The following is a 14,992-nucleotide window of genomic DNA, read 5'->3' as shown; positions in this document are numbered from 1 at the left end:
CGTATTTTAAAAAGAGTTTAATTTCATGCATTGTAGAATATTTTAGACATATATTTTTTTAGATGACCATTCGTAGTTGATATAAAAAAAATAATTATTTTTTATTGAAGTAACGTTACATAATTAAATATAAATATAAAAATATTTTACACTGATAATATATTAAAATTAAATTATTGTAAAAATATATAAAAAAATTGTATAAAGAAATACAACTTAATTTACATACACTGATAATTTAAAAAAATTTATATAACTATTATATTACTATATTATAAAAAATAATTTATTTTTAAATATTATTTAAACATATAAATTGATTAGATAACATGTAAAATATCATAATTAAACTAAAAAAAATTTAATTTTAATACGTATAAAATAAGATTACACATGTATTTAATTATATAATACAATATTAAAAAAATAATTATCTTTTATATTAGACATATAAATAATCAATTAAAATAACGAGTGTGATTTAACTACTGAGTGGATTAAAATTAAACTCCTTTATAAAATACCACTTTTATAATCTCAGCAAAAAATAAAAAAGAAAGTAAAGAGAAGTAAAGGTGGAAGGAGCGGTTAAATTCAGAGTATTGGATGAGCGTTAAGACCCAACGGCTACTCGGCTAGCAGAATAAAATTGCCACGTAAGCCAACTGAATAGAGAGTAAAGTGAACAACACAACATTAGCCGTTAGATTCACTTGAAACAATCCAACGGCGACGATTGAAAGGAAAACAAATTCGACCGTTGAATGCAAACACTATTCCTATTACAAATTAGTTCAATTCGCATGAAATGAAATCCCCAAACGTTGCATTGCATCACTTCCTTTATCATTTATTCTCACTCATTCATTCAGACTTTTTCACAAACACTTAGAAGAAGAAGAAGAACGAAAGAAAGAACGTTGTAAAGAGAGAGGGTGGCGACGGTGGAAGAAGAAGAAGGAGGAGAGAGGCGCAACGGTCGTCTCCACGTGTTTCTTTCGTCTCTCTTTTCAACCATTGGCGGCGTTTTCGCCACTTCTTTTCATCAACAAGATACCATGGCTTCTTCGATGGCTCTCCCTATCGATCAACAACAACAACAACCACCTAGTGGTATGCAAAAAACGCTTCATTCACTTAATCTTCTTTTTCTTCTTTTTCTTCTTGTTTGGATCATGTGATTTTTTCTTCCGCTTCTTGATTTGTTGTTTCTCTCACCAACTCCGGGTTTTTCATTTTAATGCTGCAAAATCTGATTTTTTTCCCTTCTGTGTTCTCGGCTGGGTTTTTGCTTGTTGAGTGTTTGAATAAATGCCCCCAAATCGTAAAGTTGTTATGCTACCTTTCACTACAAATTTGTTAACTTTGGGTTTTTTTTGTCGGTGTTTCTTTCTTGTGGATCTTTCTCTTTCTTCTTACTGTATGAATATGTGTTAATATCTTTGTTGTCTGTGTTTATTAGGTGAGAATGAGAAAAAGGTTATTGTGGCAGCAGCAGAAGGGAGGAACAATAGGCGTGCATTACAAGACATTGGTAATCTTGTGGCTAAGCAAGCAGAACAAAATGTGACAAAGCGCAACACAAGGTAATAATCCAATTTGTTCTTCAGTTTTCTTTTTTACACCATAAGGCTTCTGTTTTATGCTACACATTCAGAGTTTTCTACTTCCTTTAAGTAAAAGTTCAAATTGTTTTCTCTTGTAGAAACTTTTATGCTAATGACCAAGCTGCAGCAGAGAAGAACAAGGTGCTTATTAACTCTCTATCACTCTGTTTTTTTTTTTTTTTTATTTGGTTATTTCATGGTTGGGTTCTAAAAATTGATGTCTCTTATTGTACAGAAATCAAGCACTGAACTTGTGATTGGAGCAGCAGTGGTTCCAGCTAATGGGGTTGATGTGAGGAACTTCATTGTTGCAACAAAGTTAGAAGCAGATAAGAAGCCACCAACAGAACATGAAGTCATTGTCATCAGCTCAGATGATGAATCCGAGGAAGAAAAGAAGAAGAAGCCACAAGCTGCTAAAGGAAGAAAGATAAGGGAAAGGGTAACCAGGAAAAATGCTAAGGCTTTCAGTTCAGTCCTCTCGGCTAGAAGCAAGGTGATGAACAACTTTTTTTTTTTCTTCTTTTTTTCTACCTTCTGTTTTGCATCAATGTCATTGTGGTTTCTAATAAATAAAAAATTAGTTAATCTCAGGCTGCTGGACTCACTTATATGCCAAAGGAAGTGGTGAACATTGATGCAACTGACATGGACAATGAATTGGCAGCAGTGGAGTACATTGATGACATATACAAGTTCTACAAACTCACTGAAGTACTCCACTTGTTTTGCTTTTGCTCTTTCCCTAATTGCATTCCTTTATAAAACTATGCACCTTTTTGCCTAATGCATATATATGACTTTGCTCTGTCTTTAATTCCTCTAATTTTGTCCTGTTAAATTCATGTGTTTTTGCTTTCCGTAAATGTCATTCCTATGTATTTTTGTTAACCTAATAATGTATATGTGTGACTTTGATGACACAGGATGATGGTCGTGTGCATGATTATATGGGTTCACAGCCTGATATAAACGCCAAGATGAGATCAATCCTTGTGGACTGGTTGATAGAAGTGCATAGAAAATTTGAACTAATGCCAGAAACTCTCTATCTGACCCTCAACATTGTTGATCGGTTTCTGTCCATGAGGGTTGTTCCAAGAAGGGAGCTTCAGCTGGTTGGCATAAGTTCAATGCTGATTGCTTGCAAATATGAAGAAATCTGGGCTCCAGAGGTGAATGACTTTGTTGTCATATCAGACAATGCCTATATTAGAGAACAAGTTTTGGTCATGGAGAAAACAATCCTGGGAAAGCTTGAATGGTACCTAACGGTTCCCACACCCTATGTGTTCCTTGTTCGGTATATCAAGGCCTCCACTCCCTCTGATGATGAGGTATACATATATCTTTGTAGCTTAATTATTGTAAACTTTGTAAAAATGCCCTTAAATGTATTTGTTTTGAATTTTTTGTTTCAATGTAGATGGAGAATATGGTGTTCTTCCTTGCTGAACTTAGCATGTTGCACTATCCTACTATTATCTCCTATAGTCCTTCTGTGATTGCTGCTTCTGCTGTGTATGCTGCAAGATGTACCCTTAAAAGGGTTCCTTCTTGGACTGAAACTCTTGAACACTACACAGGCTACTCTGAGGAAAACATAAGGTAACATAACATTTTATTTGACAATTCAGTTAATTACAATTCCATCATCAAATTGCTATATGGACAATACTGTAGCTTAATTTTTCTTCTAATGGTGTAGAAATTGTGCCAAACAAATGGTAAACTTTCATGTTGCTGCTCCAGAAAGCAAGCTTAGAGCAGTTTACAAGAAATTCAGCAGCATGGATCGCAGTGCTGTTGCTCTTCTTACCCCGGCAAAGAACTTGCTAGCACAATCTTGAACAGCTAGTGTCAAGAACTGTGAATTTTCTTTTAATGTTTTTTGGATGATTGTATTTACCCAGCTTATGAGTCTTTTAATGTCTTTTGTTCAGGGAGATCATTGTTGTTATGATCTTTAGGAAGATATTATCTGGGAAGTTTGAGTTTGCTAGATATGATTCTTATTATGTAAAGCAGAATTTGGATGATATGGTGTGTGTTTTGGATATGAAAAATTGTGTGTAGCTAATGGAATTAGTATTTTCTTTTTTCTTTAACACCTAATTTTGGTGGTTGAGTGAGTTAAGAATATATCTTTCTTTTTTGATATTCCTCTTTTTTTCAGAAGAATTTTACACCATACCTTATTTTTCATATATATATATATATATATATATATATATATATATATATATAAAACCAAGTGTCAGGCCTAATGAGGCAGTTATCTCAATCAATCAACCTCATCCGAATCTTAAAAAAATAGTTCGAATAATTAATGTCCATTTTATGAGATCAAGCGGCACATGTCACTTGATTTGTTTCAAGCAATTTAAATGAAAACACTAGAAACAACCTGTAAATTAAACGAGATATTTGTTATGCCTATTTAACAATAATAATGATAACAAAAACTAGAGCAAAAAATATTAATTTGGTACTTAAAATATTAAGATTTAATTTAATTAGTCTACAAATTACTTGGTTTTTTTTAATGTTTTTCAATGTTGACTAATCTTTCAAAATTCAATTTATTTATTTTTATAATTAACAAAGAATCCCATGACCATACGTATGAGGAGTTCAATCCAAATACTGTTAACCAGCTAATTGATGGTGATTTGTATTAAAACAAATTTAATTTGGAGTATTTTTCCTTATCCTTGACCCAACAATAGATAATTTAGAATATCTTAACTTTTCTTCCCCCTTTATTCACAAGTCCAAGTCAAAATAGCTACCATATAAAGCAAGCAATCTCATCCAGAAATTATTACTCATCACGGATTATATTAAATTATTATTAATAGAAAAGACAGATATTAACATAAATTGCCACTCTTTAATTTTCCTCCAACAAAAAAAAAAAATGCCAAAAGGAAGAAAGGTGAGGCTGAAGTAAACACCAAACAGCTCAGCCTTAGGAATGTGACCTATGCAAGTATTTTAAGTTTAAAGCATAAGCATGACAAATCAGTTGGAATAGTATTAACAATAACAACAATGATAATAACAAGAGGAAAATTATTGAATTTGTGTAGTTATTTTTCCTAGTATATGTATATTAGTTTAATACACACATTGTTAATTGTTGAATATAAAACATAAAATTAGTTGAGATATAAATTTCTAAATTTTTATACCATATCTAACAATAAAGAGGATAAACATTTAGATGAATCATGCATTAGGGTGACATTAGTGAAAATCTTATTCTTGATATGTCACTTTAAGAATAAAATGAAAATAGGATTTTGCATTTATAGCATATATTTTTTAAAGAAAAACTTTAATAGTTTAATTGTAATTAACCTACATATAAATAAAAAACTTAATAAGTGCTATAGCAAAATCCGATTTTTTTTATTTGTATATCTTGCCTCAATTATTTATATATTTTATACACCTAATTTACTAATTAAGAGGTCGAAAATTCGGGAGTTTATTCCCATTTTAAAATAAAAAATATTTTATAAATAGTCATTTGTCTTTAAGTGAATAATCAATTATAAAAGAATAAATTATCATCTTATTAATGGATATTTTAATATAGACGAATGTTAATACTTTAAGATGAAAATAAAGATGTACAGCTTTTAAAAAATTAACTTATTACATTAAAGAAAAAAATAAAAAATAAAATCTTTTAAAGAGCTATTCACCTAAAAACGTCTAAAATATTTTTTTTTTTAAAGATGTTTGATTTTCAATCTTTTAAACTTTAGTTTTGAAATTTTAAATTTAAATAATTATATAAAATATAATAAATAATTTTTAAACAATTAATATAAAATATAATAAATAAAAAAACAAAATTTTTGTTTAATTAATAATAAGAAGCGGAATGTTTAAAGATTTTTAAGGATGAAAGTGCAGCTAATAATAAATAATCCACAAATATATAAAGCTAAGTACATGAAAGAAGCAAGCAAGGAGTTAAATTGAAGTGTGTTTGGTCACAAAATCAGCCAACACAAGAACACAACACAACAAACATTGAAGGGATCTCAAAGACAAACACCAAAACCTTGATACTAAATTCCCAAAACTAGGGGATGGGTCCCACCTAAACCTTCCATGGGCGGCACAACATTTTTGCATTCTCTCTCTCTTTTCTTTCTCATTTTTTATTTTTTTTTCCTTCTTTTCAAAAAAAGCAAAGCTACCCTCTTTTCTCTCTATGCCTTATTCTCTCTCTCTCTCTCTCTCTCTCTCTCAACCTCTTGTTTTGTTTGATACCCAACTTGGAGCAAGCCCCTTCTGCCAACTGATCTTGCAAGAAGAATCACAAGCTAGCTTCCCCATTTTCATCTTCTCATGATTTGTAAGTGAAAGTTTTCTTTTTTTTCTTTTTTTTTTTGGGTCAGTTTTTCTGCTAATTGCTTCAACTCAAACTAGAAGAAAAGTAGTTAAAGAAGGAGGATTAGGGTTTAGACTTTAGTTCCTTTTTCAAAAGAGTTTACTTTGACTTCAATTGACCTTAAACCTTAGAGGGTAGTTTTATCATATGTTTCTCTAGTTATTATATAGTCTGGTATGTGTTTGTGTTGTTGTTTTTGTATTTTGGTTTTCATATGTATGTGAAAAACAATGAATTTCTTCCATTAAACTATGGTTTACTCAGTAATTTTAGCTAAAGTTTGTGTTTTTGTGATTGGCAGTTGGAACTGATTGCAAAAAATGACAAGGGTGACTCGAGATTTTGGTGATACAATGCAGAAAGAGGCAGTGCCTGCAGTGTCCTCTGATGTGGTGTTTACTTCAAGTAGGTTCCCTAACTACAGAATTGGAGCCAACAATCAGATTATGGAGACGAAGGAAGACCCGAAAGTACTGTCTATGAAGGAGGTTGTTGCGCGTGAGACTGCCCAGCTGTTGGAACAGCAAAACCGTCTATCGGTTCGCGACCTTGCCAGTAAGTTTGAGAGGGGTTTAGCTGCTGCTGCTAAGTTGTCCGAAGAGGTTACTCTTCTTTCTCTTAAGCTCAATTTGTTAAACGTTGTTTATCCATAGGAATATACTCATGTTTTCTTCGTTTTTTTTTGTTCAATTTCATATGGTTTGTATTCTTTTAAGTTTTCAACTAATCAGTAACCACTGATCATAGTTTGCTTTCTGATAAAGTTCGTCTGCTTTATTTTAGCTGAATTTTTTGTTGGCTGGTGAAATTCAGGCTAGACTTAGAGAAGCAGCATCATTGGAAAAACATGTTCTTTTGAAGAAGCTTAGAGATGCACTTGAATCCTTAAAAGGGCGTGTGGCAGGCAGAAACAAGGATGATGTAGAGGAAGCTATTGCTATGGTTAGTTATCGTTTTTATTTATTTATTTATTTTTGAGTAAAGGGAAAGACAAATACTTCATTTTCATTTCTATATAATAAATGAATGCTCATATTTGCTCATATTTTCATTGGGAATTTAGAGTGTTGTTTATCCTCTAATAGAAATATGTTGCTCAACATCCCCAATGAAAAAGTTTCATTTTTTAAAAAACAGAATATTTTAGGAAATTTTGCATTAACTGTAAAATTATCCCGGGAGAGAGTTTGACAACACAACATAGGGTGTTCGTCATGGATTTTCGCGTTGAGCAAAAGTTGAGGAAAAAACATCATACGAAGAACCCAAGGACGAGGTGGTGGTGGATGAAAGGTGAGGAACAAAGAAGCTTCCTAAGACGGGTAGGAGAAGAGGCAAAGTGGGATGGGAATGGAAGCGCGAAAGAGATGTGGAGGAAGATGGCAGAAGTTATTAGAAGAATAGCAAAAGAAAGTTTTGGTGAATCTAAAGGAATAGGACCAAGAGACAAAGAGTCCTGGTGGTGGAATGCGAGTATACAAGAAAAGATAAAGATAAAAAGGGAATGCTTTAAAGAGTGGTCTTTATGCCGTAATGCAGATAACTGGGAAAAATATAAGGCGGCTAAGAAAGAGACAAAAGTGGCTGTAAGTGAAGCAAGAACAAGAGCATATGAGGGTCTCTACCAGTCTTTGGGCACGAAAGAAGGAGAAAAAGGTATATATAGAATTGCAAAGAGTCGGGAAAGAAGAACGAGAGATTTGGATCAGGTTAAGTGCATAAAGGATAAGGATGGAGAGGTGTTGGCTCAAGAGGAGAAGATTAATGAAAGGTGGAAGAGTTACTTCTACGAGTTATTTAATGAGGGACAGAAGACTCCTCCGAGCCTTGGTCGATTATGCACAAAGGAAGAAGATCAAAACTTTGACTATTATCGAAGGATTCGAGACTTCGAAGTAAAAGAGGCTCTAAAGCAGATGAAAAATGGCAGGGCAGTAGGACCTGATAATATCCCGATTGAGGTTTGGAAGGGTCTTGGAGAAAAAGGCATCAACTGGTTAACCAAGCTTTTTAATGAGATTTTAAGGTCAAAGAAGATGCCTGATGAGTGGAGAAAGAGCACATTGGTACCTATTTACAAGAATAAGGGGGATATACAAAGTTGCGAAAACTATAGAGGGATTAAGCTTATGAGTCATACTATGAAGTTATGGGAAAGGGTGATAGAACGGAGGTTGAGAAAAGAGACACAAGTAATAGAGAACCAATTTGGATTTATGCCAGGAAGATCTACCACTGAAGCGATATACCTATTAAGAAGGATGATGGAGAGGTATCGTAATAATAAAAGGGATCTACATATGGTGTTTATTGATTTGGAAAAAGCGTATGATAGGGTACCAAGGGAGGTCTTATGGAAGGTTTTAGAAAAGAGGAGAGTAAGGATCGCATATATTCGGGCAATTAAAGACATGTATGATGGGGCCACAACTAGTGTGAAGACTCAAGGTGGTGTGACAGAAGAATTCCCTATTGGTATAGGATTACACCAGGGATCATCCTTAAGTCCATACCTTTTCACATTAGTCTTGGAAGTACTCACAGAGCACATCCAAGAGCCTGTGCCATGGTGCATGCTTTTTGCTGATGATATCATCCTTGTGGGGGAGTCAAGGGAAGACCTAAATAAGAAGTTGGAGTTATGGAGAGAAGCTCTAAAAGTGTATGGTCTGCGCATAAACCGTAGCAAGACGGAATATATGGAATGTAAGTTCAGTCTGAGAAGGGAAAACCCCAATATAGAGGTAAAGATTGGAGAAAACACCCTACGAAAAGTTAAAAGTTTTAAGTATCTTGGATGCATTATACAGGATAATGGAGAGATTGAACAGGATGTAAATCATAGGATCCAAGCAGGTTGGTCAAAATGGCAGAGTGCATCTGGTTTTATATGCGACAAAAAAGTACCTTTAAGTAAATTCTATCGCACTGCTATAAGACCGGCTATGCTGTATGGTACGGAGTGTTGGGCGACTAAAGGGGAGCACGAACATAAGCTGAGTGTGGCAGAGATGAAGATGTTGAGATGGATGAGTGGTCATACGCGATTGGATAAAATAAGGAATGAAGATATAAGGGAGAGAGTTGGAGTAGCACCCATTGTGAAAAAGATGGTTGAATCGCGTCTCAGGTGGTTTGGACATGTGAGAAGAAGACCGATAGAACATCTAGTCAGGAGGGTGGATGAGATGGAAGATGGACAAAGGGCGAAAAACAGAGGAAGACCTAAGAAGACCATCCATGAGGTGGTCAAACGAGACTTACATGTAAACGGTCTCTCTGTAGACATGATACATGACAGAGCACAATGGCGCCGTTTGATTCATGTAGCCGACCCCACTTAGTGGGACAAGGCTTTGTTGTTGTTGTTGTTGTTTTAAAAAACAGAATATTCATTTGGTGACATTTTATTCACTCGTTTGCTATTGTTCAAGAGATTAGAGCAGCAACAGTAACTTATTCTTTGCATTCTTCAGGTTGAAGCTCTGGCAATTCAGTTAACTCAGAGGGAAGGGGAACTATTACTAGAGAAGGCAGAGGTGAAGAAGCTGGCAAATTTCCTTAAGCAGGTGACGTCAACTACTTAACTTCTTCGACCTATTTAAGAAATTTTATTAGAAATAGAAGAAAGTAGGAATAGAATCGATTTCACTTCCAAAGTCCAATGTTGAGACTTCCAATTCATTAGTAGGCTTCTGAAGATGCTAAGAGACTTGTTGACGAGGAAAGAGCTTTTGCTCGTACTGAAATTGAGAATGCTAGAGCAGCAGTTCAGAGAGTTGAAGAGGCACTTCAAGAACATGAGAGAATGTCTCACGCTTCAGGGAACCAGGTTTGTGATATTTTCTAGTCATTTATCAAGCTTTAATATTGTTGAATTTAGATTTATTTTTTCTCCTAACGTGACGTTACACATCAGACTCGATAACACTTATTTTCTTGTTCATATATTTTCATGAAAATTTGGTACATGTTTAAATATGTGTACTTGTACGGAGGCATGTCACATGAATATTTTCGGCTACTGATCTTTGAAAAGGCAATGACAAACGGAAGACCGGAAATTTTTCTTAAGAAATAATCTTTTTGCTTAAAGGTTTCTTGCATTTTCCTCTTCCATCTTTCTATTATTTGTCGTTTTCTTGTGATGGCTTGAACATAACGTCTTGCTTTGTGCTTGGTTAGTTATTGTTATTAGTTGCATGATGCCCCTGGTGCTAGTGTTAGCCATTGATCTTCTATCATAGTTATTTCCCCTTGAAAGTTAAATGCTAGTGCATCTCTTTACAAGTTTACGAGTATACTCAGCGGTTGTTGTGTTTATGTGAACTTTAGGACATCGAACAATTAATGAAGGAGGTTCAAGAGGCTCGTAGAATCAAAATGCTACATCAACCAAGCAAGGTATACATTAAATACTGAAAATGTTTTGTACTTGCATGTGGTTTTTATAGTGTAATAAATAATAATGTTTCTAAACTTTAATCTATAATGGGATTAGGATAAGAAAATTGATTTGTCCCAATGTGCTCCACACCATAATATATTTTAAATATGGCATCAATTTCTGTCTTTGTCTTTGGTGACTTATAAGAAGAGATAGTATATTCCACTATCGACTATTAGCGATATGTTATGACCATTATTCTACAAAATATTAAGAGTTTGAATTAGTTGAATATACTTGTAGGTCATGGATATGGAACATGAACTTCGAGCATTGAGGGCTCAACTTTCGGAGAAGACTAGACATTATCTTCGACTTCAAAAGGAGGTACGCCTTCCTCTTATGCCATGTTGAAGATGTGATATTGTAGTGCGCATAGCTGGTTCCATGCAGTATGTTGGCAGTTGGTGGTAGTGCTAGTTTATGCAGTATGTTATATTGAATCGAGTAAATCTTCCATATTTCTTCGTCAAGTTGAGACTATGATCTTGAGATGTATTTTGGGGATGTTCAAAAAAGGTCTAAAATGTGATGGATACCGGTGTAGTTAGTTTCATAGATAAGTATTTGAGTATGGGATTCAACATTGGGCTTATTCTTTTGGTTGAAGTGGATGACAAGTTTCTTTCATTGAATTAGGGGAATATATGATTGATTGTCTTCTACCATAAGCTTCTTTCACGGTATCACCAAATAACCTCAATTATGCTTTTCAGCTGGCAAGGACAAAGAAAGGTGGGGAAAGTGTTCCACAATTTTATGAACTAGAAGGCACTGAGACATTAGGTTCTTATTTGGAAATTCAGCCTTGCTCCGATATTGTTCCTGAAGTTTCAAAATGTTCAATCCAATGGTATCGTGTGTCATCCGATGGCACCAAAAAAGAACTTATTTCAGGTACATGACTTGCTTTTTTATGGCTGTTAGTTAATCTTATTAAGTTAGCCAGTCTTAATTGTTGATTGTGTTTTTTTTCTGTAATTTTGATTATTAATATCATTACTTACTTGCTTATCATATCGTATATATTTCAAATTTCTCTTCATCAGGAGCAACTAAATCGATTTATGCCCCCGAACCTTTTGATGTTGGACGCATATTGCAAGTTGACATTATTTCCGATGGCCAGCACATCACACTATCAACCACCGGTCCAATAGATCCAGGTTGGTTTCAATTCTGGATCGTCGTTTCTAGTATAATATTTTTGCTTCTATGGAGTTTATAATTATAAATTTGCTTTCTTTATCAGTTTCAACAAGTGGATATTTCTGTGCACAATCGAATTGAGTTTAAATTGCTTTTGTATTCTTCTGCAGCTGCTGGTTTGGGAACCTATGTAGAGGCGCTTGTGCGAAAACATGATACTGAATTTAATGTATGGTGTTATGATCCTTTCAATTATTTTTCTTTTTTTAAATCAATTTCCTTTTCTCGTGAAATCGTTTACATAATTACGTATTTCATGCTTCCGCAGGTGGTCGTAACTCAGATTAATGGTTCACATCATCCAACCGAATCAATTCATGTACTTCATGTTGGAAAGATGAGGATTAAGCTATGCAAAGGAAAGACAACAATTGCTAAAGAATATTATTCAAGTTCAATGCAGGTATTTTGAATAGCCGATGCTGCTGACAAAGAATGACAAGATTTATATTTTCCAACTTCTACTAAAAATTGGAATTCGGTCAAACAACTTGCTTTGATCTTGTTTTGTGTAGCTTTGTGGAGTTCGAGGTGGTGGCAATGCCGTGGCCCAGGCGCTGTTTTGGCAGCCAAAGCAAGGGTACTCTTTCGTATTAGCTTTCGAATCCGAGAGAGAAAGAAATGCAGCTATCATGCTTGCAAGGAGGTTTGCATTTGACTGTAATGTAAGTTCTTCTTAACAAGTTATTGCTTAATGCTGAAACTTAAGGATGCTATTATAGTGTTGCATTTACCATATCCTTAAAATAGAAAACTATGTGGAAGGTCTTAAATAACAATAGAGACTGATTTCAATATTTGATGATTAAAATTTGTTGAGGATTGAAGTGTTGGACTAAAAATTTCTTGGGACTGATTTTGAATTTTCAATCACGTCCTTCCTTACATTGGGAAATTGTTTTTGATCAAGTTGTTACATTTGATCTTACAAAATCAGATAATGATCTATTGAATTATATGAAAGTTTTTTTTTTTCTGGGTGTGTGTGTAATATTAGGTTATCCTAAGGGCTAGATTACTCACAAGTTTTATTTGATTTAAAGAGCTCATTAAAATTCTTTAAATTATAAGAACCAAATTAAAAATTTGAGTCACAAACTATATGATGCAGTATAATTAAACAACTTATATTTATATAATTAATGCTAGAGAATTGTCATATTTTCACATTAATTCTGATCTTGCTCACTATTCCTAACTTGGCAAATGGTTAAAATGGCAGATCATGCTTGCTGGACCAGATGACAGAGCTCCCTTAGGGACATGATGATGATGATGATGATGATGATGATTTCTCATTTTCCAAAATGTAATTATATGAAATTTTCTACATTGTATAATAAAAATAAATAATAGTATTAGTGTGTGTAATAGTAAAAATGTGCCTTGTTAAGTTGTTATTGTGGTTAATGGATACAATGATTCATACCTTACCTTATGGTCTGAATCCCCTTTTATATAAAAATTTTGTTTCACAAAACACCAAGGCAATTGTTTTTTGTTTGTTGCCTTTGTGAGTTAAAGAGTTTACAAAAGCATAGATTTGTATTTGAATAATTTGAGTTAGAGACAAAATTTACTTTGAGAATTCTATTTGCATTTATTTGATGAATAATGTTCTACAACCAAGTGTTTTTGTTGATTAAGTCCAACTAAGTTGGTTTAACATAACAAAAATTAATTATGATTAATATTATTTTAAATTTTATTATTTAATTTGACTAAATTTAATTTATAAAAAAACTTAGATGTGTAGTATTATTCTTATTTGATTGCAACATTAAGGCATGTGCATGTTACCTACTCTCTTATGCAATATTTTAGTACAACATTTATTTAACTCATAAAAGAATCCAATGTAGGGTTTTTATTTATCTCATTCTTTATTTTTTTTAATTTCTTTTATGCGTTGGTGGTATCGACCAATTATATTGGTACAAATAACTTTATTCATGATTTTAGAGTTAAATTTTAATTTGCTAAAATATTCTTTTTACCCTCAATTTAATAAAGAGAAAATTTCACTCCCCTCTCCTACGAGATGCTAAAATGACACTTCCCTTCCTTCTATTTTATAAATGTACATTTTTCTCCTTTCTAACTTTTAAAACCTTCCTCTTTAATGTATTTTAAACTTTTTGTTTTAACTAATGTTAATTTTATCCATTTTAAAAAAAAAATAAATTATTTTTAAAAAAATACCCATTAACAAAAATTTTATTTTTTATCATTAAATTTTGCTTACCAAAATACCCTTTAATAAATTATTCTTTTATTGATTAAATTGTATTTTTAAAAAAAATTTAATAATTATATTATTTTTTTTCTAAAATACCTTTCAATAATTTTTTAATTATTAAATTATAATTTTAACAAAATTTTTGTTAACAATTTTTTTTATATTTTACTATTAACTTTTTCGATATCTATATATATAATTTTAACATTAAATAAAAAATTTTAGTAAGATTATTTTTCAATATCAATATATATTAATTGTTATACATATTAAGTGGTAAGATTTTTTTATTTAATGTTAAAATAATATATATTGATATAAAAAAATTAATAATAAAATATAAAAATAATTGTTAACAAAAATTTTGGTAAAATTACAATTTAATAATTAAAAAATTATTGAAGGGTAGGTATCTTAAAAAAAAATAATTTAATTATTAATTTTTTTAAAAGTATTTTGATAAAAATACAATTTAATCAATAAAAAAAATTATTAAATGATATTTTGGTAAACAAAATTTAATGATTAAAAATAAAATTTTTGCTAATGGGTATTTTTTTTTTTAAAAAATGGATAAACTTAATCTTAGTTAACACAAAAAATTTAAAATGAATTAAAGAGGAGGTTTTTTAAAAGTCAGAAGGGAGAAGAATGTACATTTATAAAATAGAGGAGAGGAGAGTGTCATTTTAACATCTCGCAGGGGAGGGGAGTGAAATTTTCTCTTTAATAAATTATAAATGTGTATGTCCAATTTGAATTCACTCTAAGGTACATTCTTTCTGTTTTTCCTTTCCAAAAATATTAACACAACGGCAAAATTGAAACATTCCTAAATATTGTGTGTAAACAACGGCAAAATTGTAACATTTCTAAATATAGCGAGTAAGCTTCAAACAATATCCAAAACATTGAGGATAGACAATATAATTTTCTAAAAAATATATCTATAAGAAATAATTTTTTTTTTTAAAATTTAGAGTAAATATTCAAATAGATTCTTAAAAAATTTCATATCTAATAATTTGCTTTTCAATAAATTTTTATTTTTTAAAAGTCTTTGAAAAGTATTTTCACTA

The 14,992-nt window shown here is 32.1% G+C and overlaps 2 protein-coding genes across 2 annotated transcripts; both read left to right on the top strand.

Annotated features, from left to right (window-relative positions):
- The first annotated feature begins 622 nt into the window (after positions 1–622).
- On the top strand, positions 623–3,707 carry CYCB1;4 (Cyclin B1;4). Its single transcript, XM_016331760.3, has 8 exons — positions 623–1,113; positions 1,463–1,586; positions 1,706–1,748; positions 1,843–2,103; positions 2,202–2,321; positions 2,534–2,944; positions 3,034–3,215; positions 3,316–3,707. The coding sequence occupies exons 1-8, from the start codon at positions 1,059–1,061 to the stop codon at positions 3,455–3,457; spliced, it is 1,338 nt and encodes a 445-aa protein (XP_016187246.1). The 5' UTR covers positions 623–1,058; the 3' UTR covers positions 3,458–3,707.
- Positions 3,708–5,588: 1,881 nt separating this feature from the next.
- Positions 5,589–13,262, top strand: LOC107629070 (stomatal closure-related actin-binding protein 1). The gene is made up of 13 exons (XM_016331761.3): positions 5,589–5,982; positions 6,320–6,620; positions 6,832–6,960; positions 9,495–9,587; positions 9,710–9,850; positions 10,354–10,422; positions 10,709–10,792; positions 11,182–11,362; positions 11,515–11,631; positions 11,785–11,843; positions 11,943–12,077; positions 12,190–12,339; positions 12,897–13,262. The coding sequence occupies exons 2-13, from the start codon at positions 6,339–6,341 to the stop codon at positions 12,939–12,941; spliced, it is 1,485 nt and encodes a 494-aa protein (XP_016187247.1). The 5' UTR covers positions 5,589–5,982; positions 6,320–6,338; the 3' UTR covers positions 12,942–13,262.
- Positions 13,263–14,992: the final 1,730 nt, after the last annotated feature.

This window comes from Arachis ipaensis, chromosome B3, assembly GCF_059453495.1.
Source record: "Arachis ipaensis isolate K30076 ecotype BB chromosome B3, ASM5945349v1, whole genome shotgun sequence".
NCBI classification, from domain to species: domain Eukaryota; kingdom Viridiplantae; phylum Streptophyta; class Magnoliopsida; order Fabales; family Fabaceae; genus Arachis; species Arachis ipaensis.
Note: the sequence above shows the minus strand (reverse complement) of the source record. Positions and strands in the feature narration are given on the sequence as shown.

What these genes read in the sequence shown, in the direction of transcription:
- LOC107629070 (XM_016331761.3), top strand. Translation starts at nt 6,339, where the DNA reads ATGACAAGGGTGACTCGAGATTTTGGTGATACAATGCAGAAAGAGGCA. An exon ending in CAAAAAAGAACTTATTTCAG is followed by an intron (nt 11,363 to 11,514) that starts GTACATGACTTG and finishes TCTCTTCATCAG; the next exon opens with GAGCAACTAAATCGATTTAT. An exon ending in ATTATTCAAGTTCAATGCAG is followed by an intron (nt 12,078 to 12,189) that starts GTATTTTGAATA and finishes TGTTTTGTGTAG; the next exon opens with CTTTGTGGAGTTCGAGGTGG.